Below are 13500 nucleotides of genomic sequence, written 5' to 3' on the forward strand. Positions count from 1 at the left end.
TGAGAGATGAGGATGGTGTCAGAGGAGTGATTGAAGGCATAGAAGATAGAGGGTCTTTTGGAGTTGGAGAAATAAGACCTGAGTCACACCACAGATGCGGTGGTAGAGGGACAGTAAGACCCCCTGTTCCTCCTCTGGGGCTAGACACTGAGGCAGCTGGTGGAGAAGAAACAAGGAGACAAGGAAAGGGAATTGAGGAGGAGAATCCTGTTGTACTTTTGTGTGATATATTCAATTTTAAAGTAGAGAAACCTTACAAAGGAAGTGAAAAATGCTTTATATTTTCCATAGAAAAATCCAAGTGGTTTTACTATGCTAAGCTTGCTTTGGTAGTGAAGTAAAAAACCTGAAAGTTGTTGAAACCTAATTGGAAAGTAATTTACTTCAAGCTCCTTTTATTAGTGTAATTAACTGGAAGACTAAATTAGAATCGAATTTTATTTATATCTCTCTTCATTTCTACTACAGGTTATATCTTGAGTGTTGTGCTACTAACCTTGCCCAGGCAGCATCTGGTTCAGCTTTATCTATATTTTTTGACGGCCCTGCTCCTCTATGCTGGACATCAAATCTCCAGGTAAGAAGGTGACCCATTTTTAAAATCTATGACTGAATTTAAAGTTTTCCTTTACCAGTAACATACTTTTCATGAACACTGTTAGGAAGCTGAGGCTTTGATAGGTATCCCAAACATTTTTTTTTTTTAACTGTACTTGTTTTCTAAATAAATATCATACAGGATTAGTAGCTGGGGTTGTGTCTCAGATTTTATTTCTGCTTTTACAAATGGTCTTACTATGAAATGGACCATAAAGGTATGTTTACAAAAATACCCATGAGCTTTTCTATATAACCTGAGAAAAGAAATTTCCAAAGACAGGCTGCAGGAACTATAGCAATTAATGGATTTCATTGCTTTCATTATTTTAGGAAGTTACTTTATGACGCATGAGAATCAGTGTAAGGTGTGACCTTGTATATGATCGATGATTGATATAAACATTTCATGAGGTTAATTTTATAGGTCAGAACATCTATTTGTCTTGGTCTGCTCGTCCTAAATTTGAAGACTAGTCTGCCAAAAGAATATGAGCTTCCAATCTTGAAACAATAATAATAAATTACAAGTATACCAAGAACCTATACCATAAATGTAGTGGGGTATAATAAATTTTGTGGGTATAATATTTCTTTTGTTTTGATTGAAATGTATAACTGTAACAAAATGTACTCCGAGTTATAAGAAGAGTGGCAATTACTTTACATATATAACAGAATGTAATTTTCTAGAGGTTTGAAACAGATTTTGGTGTAGGCTTGAAATTTAATCTTAGAAATAGCATTTTTATATTACTGGAACTGATTGGTTGACTTTTTAAAAACCTTTTTCCCCCCATGATTATAAAATTACACTGATTGCTGTAGGCAGTTAATACAGAAAATTTAAAGGCAGTAGCAATCACCTGAAATTATATCACCATGTGACAAACCTGTTAGAATTCTGTTATTTTCTTCCAGTTTTTTAATAACCTCCAGTTTTCACCACTTCAGCGGATACAAAAGAGTGAAAATTACTAACAGTCACCGACTCTTGGTCCCTTTTGTGGAAGCAAGACCTCCATCTTCCTTATTTCATCTAGTTATGTCTTGAGGGCCCCAGAAACTCAGTCTTCTCACCTCCTTCTCCTGTTCCTATCTGGTTGATTCCCTGGTCAGAATGGTACTTGGAGGTGGGGAGGTCTGCTGCTATCCTTGCCCAGGCAATGTCCTTAAATGTCAGAATTTCAAAATACGGAGCTGCAAGAGTGGTGCTGCATTTCTGTAATTGTCTCAGTGTTTCAGATCCAGCTCTTCACTCAAAAGTGGAGACGCTGACTTTTCTGATTTTGTATCATGCAAATATTGTCCCTGTGCACTTAGCCTCCTTCACAGGAACAACTTAAGCCTTTTCCCTTAGCATCTTTCTCCATTGAACCTAGACTAGAAGTCCAAGAGCCAGTATTAACTCACACAAGAGGGTCGGTCCTTCCCATTCCAGGGAATGGGAAGGACCATTCCACTAGCCCCAAACCGTGACAGAATTTATTCCTATGGTCTTACCTAGACACTTCTGAATCTCAGCTCAAGCTTAAGGTGAAGACACTTCCCTATCTTCATTTATACATTTTTAAAGAAAAATGATATGTATGGGGTATAATGCAGTAGTTAAGAATGTAGGCTCCTGAGTCACCACTTTAGTGTGTAAATAAGTTCCTGGGAACCTAAGAATGCCATTTGGAAAAGTGGATGAGAATTGGATAGATTCAAATCCTCTGTTTCTTATTTACTGCTCTGTAACCTTAGTGTCATTTATCAGAAAGATTCATTTCAGTTTCTTCACCTGTAAAATGCTAATAGTATTTTAAGGAGCTGTTATAAGGATTTATTATGATTAAGCATGTTAAACTCAGCACAATTTCTGACATGTTGTAAGGGCTCAGTGGATTTTAACTTACTGTATTATGTCTCATTTTTATTATGCAGCAATGTTTTATAAGCATTTTCCTGTGTTGTTAATCTTTAAAAAATGTTTTTTTCATGGAAGAGTATTTCATGCTGTAGCTGTGTTAACGATAGCTTTTTAGAGTTGATAGGATTTTGATGATCAGTCAAAGAAATCTCAAAGTTGAAGGCAGAGCTATTAAAATTAATTTTATTTGTTACTATAATTTGGGTGAAAAAGCAATGAACCTGCTCTTTCCCTTTATGGTTTTTTTGGTTTCTGTGTGGTTCAGTGATTGCTGAAACCATGTAGCTGTAATTTCATCTGCAGTATCATCATCCAGGCTTCTCTAGAGAGGTCAAAATTCTATCATGTAGGGTTAAAGGGGACCCTGCAGTGTCAGAGATTAAGAAAAGCCTTTCTCTAACCATTCTTCTTTAGCAATTTTGACTTACTACTTTTAGTTTATGGGAATATTTTTACCAGTATTTAAAGTCTATTTTCATTATCAGAACATTTGTATCTATTTTAAATAGTAAAAGGAATTGTAACAAAATTTTACAGTGTACAAAAACATTTCTTATTTTTTTATGTTATTTTGATTCTTACTATAGTCCTTTGAGATTTACAGGTGAAAGAACTGAAATGTGCAAACAGTTAGGAGGGGATGATCCCAGACTTTAACTTCAATCCAAGTTTTCGATTTTTAGTTCAATTTTCGGGAGAGTGCATGGATAATGGAAAGAAAATTAGTTTTAGCTTTAGTAGGGTATGAAATAGTTTCCCTACTTAGGAAATATGTTACCATGGCAAGTTATTTCTTTGAAACTATCAAGTAAGATAGTGCCTATCAGATGGAGTTGGTTTTGATATTAAACTAACAAATTTTAAGTTGTGGCATATTTTAGTGTTTTTCTTTCTAGTGTAATTTACACTATATGGTACTATCTCAAAAAGTTTAGCAAAGATATGTTAATTCTTGAATCATTAATAAAATGTCAATGTTTAATAAATATTGAGTCCTGGCCAATCTCATAGAGTCTTAAGGCTGAATTTTTTAGTTTTAAAAAGCTTAAAAATAGTTCATATTTCATGTGGGAGCTTCATAAACAAGTATCTTTAAAGAAAATGACTTTATTAAGATATAATTCACATACCTATTCAAAGTATACAGCTCAGTGGTTTTGAATACATTCAGAGAACTGTGTAAAGCATCACCACAATTGGTTTTAAAACATTTTGATAACTCCAGAAAGAAGCTCTGTACCCATCAGCAGTCACTCCCAATTTCCTACCACCCCCTCCCCGCAGCCATAGGCGCGTCAGTCTGTTTTGTGTTTTCTGTCTTTACGGGTTGGCCCATTCTGGACATTTCATGTACATTGAATTGTACAGTATGTGGTCCTTTATGCCTAACTTCTTTCACTTAGCATGTTTTCAAGGCTCATCCATGCTGTAGTGTGTATCAGGACTTCATTTTTCTGTAGAAATCATATTTTATGGTATGAAATTTTGTTTATCCATTCATCCATTGATGGACATTTCAGTTGTTTCTGCCTTGTTGCCTGTTAGAATACCACTGTGAACATTTATGGTTTTGTGTGGACATACTTATTATAGGGAGGAGCATTGCTTATACATTGGATTGGGATTGCTGGATCATATAATATGTTTAAACTTTTGAGGAACTACTAGACTGCTTTCTAAAGTGGCTGCACTATTATATTTCTACCAGCAGGGTATGAGGGTTCCAGTTTCTCTCCATCCTTGCTAATACTTGTTGATCTCTGTCATTTTCAGTATAGCCATCATAGTAAGTGTGGAGTGGGATTTCATTGTGGTTTTGATTTGCATTTCACTAATGGCTAATGATGTTGAGCATATTTCATACGTTCATTAACCCTTTGTGAATTTTCCTCGGAGAGATGTTTATTCAGGTTCTTTATCCATTATTTGATTGGTTGTCTTTTTTAAAAAAATTGAGTTGTAGGAATTCTTTATGTATTCTAGGTAGAAGTCCCTTATCACTTACATGATTTACAGATATTTTCCGTATCACTCTAGTCTAGTTATATCAAAGCAGAGTATAGTATGGTCCTGAGAAGGGAAGTCAATACTTGGATATTTTAAATAATTCATTTGATACTTCAAAAATTGGTTGTAGAAAAAGACATTTGCAAATATTAATTCCTTAAACAGAAAATTTCGTACTCTTGAAAAGCTAGGTCTCTCTTTTCTTTAATTCATATACAGGCATACCTTGTTTTGTTAGGCTTCTCTTTGTTGTGATTTGCAGATACTGCACTTTTTACAGATTGAAGGTTTGCGGCAACCTTGTACCAACCAAATCCATCCTGTCATGTTTCTGACCGGGCTTGCTCACTCCCAGTCCTGGTCAGGTTTTGGAAATTCTTGCAATATTTCAAACTTTTTTCATTATTACTGTATTTGTTATGGTGATCTACGATCAGTGATTTTTGATGTTACTATTGTCATTGTTTTGGGGGCATCACAAACTGCACCTATATAACATGGCAAACTTAACAAAGGCTGTGTGTGTACTAACTGCTCCACTGACTGGCTGTCCCACATCTCTCTCCTGCTCCTTGGGTCTCCCTATTTCCTGTGACACACTAATATTGAAATTAGACCAATTAATAACCATGCAGGAAGTGTTCAAGTGAAGAGTCGTGTCTCTCGTTTTAAAGCAAAAGCTAGAAATGATTTACAGAGAAAGCAATGGCACCCCACTCCAGTACTCTTGCCTGGAAAATCCCATGGACGGAGGAGCCTGGTAGGCTGCAGGCCATGCGGTTGCTAAGTTGGACACGACTGAGCAACTTTCACTTTTCACTTTCATGCATTGGAGAAAGAAATGGCAACCCACTCCAGTGTTCTTGCCTGGAGAATCCCAGGGATGGGGGAGCCTGGTGGGCTGCCGTCTCTGGGGTCGCACAGAGTCGGACACGACTGAAGCGACTTAGCAGCAGCAGTGGCAGAAATGATTTAACTTAATGAAGAAGGCATGTTGAAAGCTGAGATTGGCTGAGTGTTAGGCCACTTGTGCCAAACACTTAGCCCAGTTGTGAATATGGTGGAAAAGTTCTTGAAGGAAGTTAAAGTACTACTTCAGTGAACACAAGAATGATAAGAAAGGTGAACAGCTTTATTGCTGATGTGGAGAAAGTTTTAGTGATCTGGATAGAAGATCAAACCAGCTACAACATTCCGTTAAACCAGGGCCAGAGCAAGGCCCTAATTCTTTTTAATTCCATGAAGGCTGAGAGAGGTGAGGAAGCTGCCTAAGAGAAGTTTGAAGCTAGCAGAGGTTGTTTCATGAGCTTTAAGGAAAGAAGCCATCTTCATCACATAAAGGTACAAGGTACAGCAGGACGTGCTGATGTAGAAGCTGCAGCAAGTTATCTAGATGATCTAGTAAGATCATTAATGAAGGTGGCTACACTGAAGAATTGATGCTTCTGAACTGTGGTATTGGAGAAGACTCTTGAGAGTCTTTTGGACTGCAAGGAGATCCAACCAGTCCATCCTAAAGGAGATTATTCCTGAATATTCATTGGAAGGACTGATGCTGAAGCTGAAACTCCAGTACTTTGGCCACCTGATGGGAGGAAATGACTCATTTGAAAAGACCCTGATGCTGGGAATGATTGAAGGCGAGAGGAGAAGGGGATGACAGAGGATGAGATGGTTGGATGGCATCACCGACTCAATGGACATGAGCTTAAGTAAGCTCTGGGAGTTGGTGATGGACAGGGAAGCCTGATGTGCTGCAGTCCTTGGGGTCACAAAGAGTCAGACTCGACTAGCAACTGAACTGAACAATAAAGAACAGATTTTCAGTATAGACAAAACAGTGTTCTGCTGGCAGAAAATGGACTTTGTACCTAGAGAAGAGAAGTCAGTGCTGGGCTTCAAAGCTTCAAAGGACAGGCTGACTCTGGGGCTAATGCAGCTGGTGACTTGTTGAAGCTAGTGCTCTAGCTGTTATGAAAATCCTAAGACCTTAAGAATTATGCTAAGCTCTACTCTACCTGTATGCTGTAAATGGAACAACAAAACCTGGATGACACCATAACTGTTTACAACATGGTTTGTTGAATATTTTAAGCTCACTGTTGAGACTTACTTCTCAGGAAAAATGATTTCTTTTGTAATATTACTGCTCATTGACGATGCATTTGCTTGCCCAAGAGCTCTGTCAGATGTATAACAAATTTGAATGTTTTCATGCCTGCTGATACAATATCATTTCTGCAACCCATAGATCAAGGAGTAATTTTGATTTTCATTTTCAAGTGTTATCATTTAAGAAATATATCTCATAAGGCTATAGCTGCTGTAGATAGTGAGTCCTCTGATAGATCTGGGCAAAGTAAATTGAAAACCTTTTGGGAAAGATTCACCATTCCAGATACCATTAAGAACATCTGTGATTCATGGGAAGAAGTCAAAATAGCAATACTAGCAAGAGCCCAGAGGATGATTCTAACCCTCATGGATGAGTTTGAGGGGTTCAAGTCTTCTGTGGAGGGAGTCACTACAAATGTGGTGGAAACAGCAAGAGAACTAGAGGTGGAGCCTGAAGATGTGACTGAATTGCTGCAGTATCACAACAGAAACTTTCTAGCAGATGAGAAGCTGCTTCCTATGGATGAACAAAGAAAGTGGTTTTTTGAGATAGAATCTACTGTTGGTGAAGATGCTGTGAAAAGTGTTGAAATGACAACAAAGGATTTAGAATATTGTATATTACATAAACTTAACTGATAAAGCTCTGACAGAGTTTGAAAGAATTGACTGTAATTTTGAAAGAAGTTCTACTGTCAGTAAAATGCTTTCAAACAGCATTGCATGCTATGGAGAAATGCTTCAGGAAAGGAAGATTCACTCAGTGTGGCACACTTCTTTGTCATCGTAAGACATTGCCAGTCACCCCAGCCTTGAGCAACCACCAATGTGATCAGTTAGCAGCTGTCAACATTGAGTCAAAACCCTCGATCAGCAAAGAGATTTCTTTTTTGGCCATGCACGTGTCATGTAGAATCCTAGTTCTCCGCCAGGGATCCACCCTGCTGTGGAAGTGAAGAGTCTTAACTACTGGACTGCCAGGGAAGTCCCAGCAAAAAGATTATGCCTTTCTGAAGGCTCATATGATGGTAAGCATTTTTAAAATTAAGGTATGTACATATATTTTAGACATAAGGCTATGGCACTCTTAGACTACAGTGTCGTGTAACATAACTTTTATATGCACCAAGAAACCCCAAAATTCATGTGGTTCACTTTGTTGTGGTATCCACTGTATTGTGGTAGTCTGGAACTGAACGCACAGTATCTATAAGGTATGCCTTTAATTCACACAATGAAGCTGATTCTTCTTCAGTGTTTAGAATATGTCTATAAAATGGTTATAAACTGTATAATACTCATTATATGTGGAATCTAAAAAATTGTACAAGTAAACTTATTTGCAAAGGAAAAATAGTCACAGATGTAGAAAATCAACATGATTACCAAGAGGGGAAGGTGTGTGGGGGATAGAATTGGGAGATTGGGACTCACATATATACACTACCTTGTATAAAATGGATAATTCATGAAAACCTACTGAATAGCACAGGGAATGCTACTCAGTGCTCTGTGGTTACCTAAATGGGAAGGGACTCTAAGAGAGTGTGTATATGTGTGTGTATATATATATATGTATGTATGTATGTATGTATGTATAACTGATTCACTTTGCTGTACAGCAGAAACTAACATAACACTGTAAGATAACTACATTCTAATAAAAATTAATAAAAGACAAAATGGATGTAACTTTCATTTCAGAAAAATTAAACTTTAGAAAATCCCATGGGCTCAGTATAAAATTTAATATTATTATTCAAATTGAACTCATTAGAATTTGATAAATGTCAGCTTCTTTAATTCTTAAAGTTCTAAGCTATGCTTTTCATTTTGAGTGGTCTAAGGCAGGGGTCCCCAACTTCCAGGCTATAGACCAGTACCTCCTGTCAGATTAGCGGCAGTGTTAAATTAGAAATACAATGCACAATAAATATAATGTGCTTGAATCATCCTGAAATCATCACCCTACCCCTGGTCCATGGAAAAATTGTCTTCCATAAAATCAGCCTCTGGTGTCAAAAAGGTTGGGGACCGCTAAGGAATATATTTTCCAGTACCAATCCTATTTTAAAATTGAGACTCTCCAGCACTATTGTGGAAAAAGAGAAACTTTACAAACTGATAGGATGATTCCTGTCAGGATGTTTTGATGGTTTACCTCCACAGTTAAGTGTTTTTTTCTAAAACTTTTAAAACTTCATTATTTTTAAATTCCTTGTTTTATTGTTAGGTTTATGAACCAGTGCATCAATTTTGTAAGTGTATGTGTTGGAGTCAAACAATAAAAGTTTATTCTCTTCCATCCTTGTCTTCAGTGTATCAGTTCAGTTCAATTCAGTTCAGTCGCTCAGTCGTGTCCAACTCTTTGCAACCCCATGAATCTCAGCACGCCAGGCCTCCCCGTCCATCACCAGCTCCCGGAGTTCACGCGGACTCATGTCTATCCAGTCCATGACGCCATCCAGCCATCTCATCCTCAGTCGTCCCCTTCTCCTGCCCCCAGTCCCTCCCAGCATCAGAGTCTTTTCCAATGAGTCAACTCTTCGCATGAGGTGGCCAAAGTACTGGAGTTTCAGCTTTAGCATCATTCCTTCCAAAGAAATCCTAGGGCTGATCTCCTTCAGAATGGACTGGTTGGATTTCCTTGCAGTCCAAGGGACTCTCAGGATTCTTCTCCAACACCACAGTTCAAAAGCATCAATTTTCGGCGCTCAGCTTTCTTCACTGATTTCAAATGTAAAACTTTCCCAGAAGTTACTTATATGTCTCATACAGATAACTAGCCCTCCGTTTTAGGAAAGCTTGTGTCATTCAAAGCTACAGATGAGGGTTTCTTTGTATTGGACCTGTTAGCATGTTGGGCTGGGTTATTTGTTGTGAGGCAGTCATGTGCATTACAGGATGTTGTCAATACTGCGTCTCTGCTCACAGACTGCAGAGCACCCCTTCCTCACAATTGTAAAACCAGAAACTATCCCTAATTGCCAAATGTTACGACATGGGGAATAAAATTTTTCCAGCTGACAACTACTGCTGTTAGGTAACAGAACTGAAAAGTGACGTTTTTCACTATACATTTAGCTTTTACTTTTGAAAGGAATACAATTGACCCATTTCAATGTGTGATATGTTTTCTTCTTTTGGACATTATCAGATCCAGGCACTAAATATTTAGCAGGTAGTCAGAAGGTAAAGAAAGAAGCAGGGTGGCCTTGTAGCAGAGAAGATTTAAATACTAAATCCCTGGGGAAATGAACTCTTAAATTGCTATTCACTGCTTAGGGTGTGATAGGTACTCAGATCACAGTGTTTAAACATCTCAGGGTAATTCCTTGGCCATCCAGTGATTAAGTGAGCAGTGCCTTTTGTTTGTACACATTGCGAAAGACAACTTGGAGGGCTCACCGCTTTGTTCTGTGTACAAATAGATTAGGTTTCTTCGGAATTATTACTCTTTGGAAGCTTTAAGTGGTCAGAATGTGCAGATTGTTCTCGGTTGTCCAGCGACCCAACCAGGTTGCTTAAGAGACTTAGAAAGAAAGGTCTTTTGATCTGCTGATGAATTGATAAGCTCGTAGGTTTTGTTGTTATTATTTGTTTTCTATAACTCTTATGCTTCTATTTATAGCAGAAACTTTTCCAGTTGTAAGCCATCCTTGGGGTTCTTGGTATACATCTTGCTGCTGCTGCTGCTGCTAAGTCGCTTCAGTCGTGTCCGACTCTGTGTTACACATTGCTTATTCCCCAAAACAGTTGTAACCACAAGAAAGAAGGTTACCATGGGGAATGTAGAGAAGTGGGTTTTCAAAGTGTTCAGTTTATTGGTGCTCTGTGTTAATTGTCAGCATTGCATAAGTTGTATAAGTGAAAAAAGTGGTTTAAGGGGAAGATACTACTCAGTTACAAGTAGAAAACAGTAATTCTTGCTTCTGACCAACTTAATACATTCTGTTCTTTAAATCTTTAAATTGGAAAATTCTAATTCTACTTTTGAACTTCTCCTTTGATTCAGTCTTAAAATTTTTAGGTTTAAAATTCTGTTAAAAATCTGAATTTCATGACTCTTGCCTCAGACTAAATTTTGGCCTAAAGTGACTCAAGGAATTTTGGATAATTCCTTCTCTGAATCCTTCTTTAGGCTTACCGTTGTGTTTCTTAATGTTGTAAGTGACCCACTCTGTTGAGACTGAGTAATAACCAAGAGTTTTCATTGCCAGCATGAGATGTCCTGAAGTTGTATGTAACTTAGATGTAGAGATCTTTGTTAATGTTTTGTTTTTTGATTTTTGTTTTATTTCTTCTTCCAGTTTTTCTGTAATAATAGTTTGGGAGACAGTGCCCAGATTCTTCTCTCAGAAGAGACAGCTCAGTAGTGGCTGTTTGGCAAGACCTGTTTAGTCCCCACCAAAGTCACAGCCCTGGCTCTGGCAAGCTAAGCTCAGCTGTCCCCAAGAGGGACTACAGGCTTTCTGGTCCTGGCTGTCTTTATTGAAGTGGGGCTTATTGATGAGTCAGCCAAACAGAGAGGTTCTGAAGGCTGTCTTTGAGAGAGGGGAGCTGAGCAAAGGAGAGAGGGTCTAAGGTGCCTAGGGAAGATGTTAATTTCTGGGGAAGGACGATTGCACAGGTCGGGCAGTCCTTGAAGGAGATTGAAGCATTGAGAGAGCTATTCAAGAGGGTAAAGTTGGGAGAGCTAGTAGGGCGGGAACTGCTTAACATCCGAGTGTTGTCATTGTGGCCTAAAGGTGGTGATTATTCTGAAATGTAGACCTCCCTTGTAGTGCTTCCCTGGTGGCGCAGTGGTAAAGAACTCGCCTGCGAATGCAGGAGACACAGATTCGATCCCTGGATTGAGAAGATCCACTGAAGAAGGAAATGGCAACCCACTCCAGTATTGTTGCCTGGGAAATCCAGTGGACAAAGGAGCCTGGCGGGCTCCAGTCCATGGGGTCACAAAAGAGTCAGACACAGTTTAGTGACCGAGTACGAGCTTGAGACATTGCCTAGGGTCCTCTAATCTCAACAGAGCACAGAGTAGTGAAACATGGAAAAAGAGAAAGAACCAAAAAGGAAATCATATAAAGAATTAGAAAGTTGAGAGGAGACTTAAAAAACACCAAAACAACCAAAGGAATATAGAGTAGGTTAAAAGAAAAGGAAACTGTTGCGTTAAACCCATTATAATAATCTTATGAAATAGAATGAGAGAGAAAAAGCAAGCTAAATAGAAAGTATAAATCTAGAAGTGAAGATAATAAAAGATAATTATTTAATAAACAGGGCTGTGAATATAAAAATTAAATTTTCAAAAACCATGACAACATTCTGTATTCTTTTCTTCCAGCGTTTGTCACGATTATAATTAAATAATTGTGAGGATAAGTGTTATGTGTCTCTTCTTTCCTGGCTTGTGTGCTTCATCCTCACAACTGTGTTTTTCTTGTCTACTGCAGCATTTTCAAGACCTGCCAGTGTGCTAGCAACACAGGTATACAGCAGATTCCTTTTGAGTTAAAATAAAAAAGTGTGAAAAATGTTAATTTGCCTTAGAAGTTTTGCTATGTGAAATTAGAATTTTGGATAATAGACTAAGGAAAAACAAAGAGGCTTTTAAAAAGAGGATAAACTGAAGTAGGCTTGGAAATAATACGCAAACAATTAGCAAATGTCTCAGCAGTAAAAATTCTTGATAATGTTGACTTTGCTGAGTTTTATTATGAAACACCAATAATATGATGACAAAAGCAAACGTGGGAGAAAACATGACAGGAAACCCAACTCTGCAGTCTGCTTCCCCCGCCCTCACCAAGACAGAGCTCCTGGGACTGAGGTCCTCTTGGGCAATCTTCTGGCTTTTCTCCTGCTTGCAATTGGTGCTCCTTCAGGCTTGCCTTCTTTGTAGAGGTGAAGTTCATGTAACAGATTTAACCTTTTAAAGTGAATAGGTTAGTGGCATACAGTGCGATCCTAATGCTGTGCAACTGTCACCATTATCTAATTTCAAAACATTTCGTCCCCCTAGAATAAAACCTGCAACTCTTGAGTACTCATTTCCATTCCCCTCCCCACTTCCCCTCCAGCAGTCACCAGTCTGCTTTCTCCTTATGGATTGTTGATGGTTCTTTTTTTAAACTGGATCTATTTGAGAGAGATACGCTTTGGCCAAAAAGAAATTACTTGACTTTAAAGGCCTAGGTCCTACTGGGACTCAGAAGGTGTGTGCTGCGTGTTAAGTCACTTCAGTCGTGTCCAACTCTTTGCAGCCCTGTGGACTGCAGCCCACCAGGCTCCTCTCTCCCTGGTATTCTCCAGGCAAGAATACTGGAGTGGGTTGCCATGCCTTCTTCCTGACCGAGATGGAACCCACGTCTATTATATCTCCTTTCATGTAGTCACATTCTTTACCACTAGCGCCACCATTGGGACTCAGAGTTAGATCTCTTTTAAATATAAATTTGTTTCTTTTAATAGCATTTTCAAAGACTTCATAAATGTAAATGGTACTTACATGTGTATTTTATTTAAAACGTCAGAATTAACTTCTCATTCTTTACCTTTCTATCCTAAAACTATATTAAAAATACTAATTACATTGATCAGATATTTATATGTAATTTGCACGTGTAGTGTTTGTGTCTCTTTACGTTAAAACAAGGCTTCAACCACTGACCTTCTGGACTGGGCAGTTCTTTGTTGTGGGGGCTGTCCGGTGTGCTGTGGGATGTTTTGGAGGCATCTTGACTTAGGTGCCAGGAGCACTCCTCCACCCTTTGAAGCTGTGACAACTAAAAATGTTTTCAGACATTGCAGAATATCCCATCAGGGGCAGACTCACACCTGGTTGACAACTGCTGCATTAGAAGCAT

The 13500-nt window shown here is 38.4% G+C and overlaps 1 protein-coding gene across 4 annotated transcripts in view; it reads left to right on the forward strand.

Annotated features, from left to right (window-relative positions):
* The window catches only part of RNF145 (ring finger protein 145), a 63755-nt gene that overhangs the window by 15374 nt on the left and 34881 nt on the right, over positions 1 to 13500 (forward strand). For all 4 annotated transcript variants that reach the window (XM_040239497.1, XM_040239498.1, XM_040239496.1 and 1 more), the window contains one exon: positions 469 to 577. In XM_040239497.1, the coding sequence (XP_040095431.1) occupies positions 469 to 577 (109 nt within the window). The remainder of the gene's footprint in view (positions 1 to 468; positions 578 to 13500) is intronic.

This window comes from Oryx dammah, unplaced genomic scaffold, assembly GCF_014754425.2.
Source record: "Oryx dammah isolate SB20612 unplaced genomic scaffold, SCBI_Odam_1.1 HiC_scaffold_5, whole genome shotgun sequence".
Taxonomy (NCBI): domain Eukaryota; kingdom Metazoa; phylum Chordata; class Mammalia; order Artiodactyla; family Bovidae; genus Oryx; species Oryx dammah.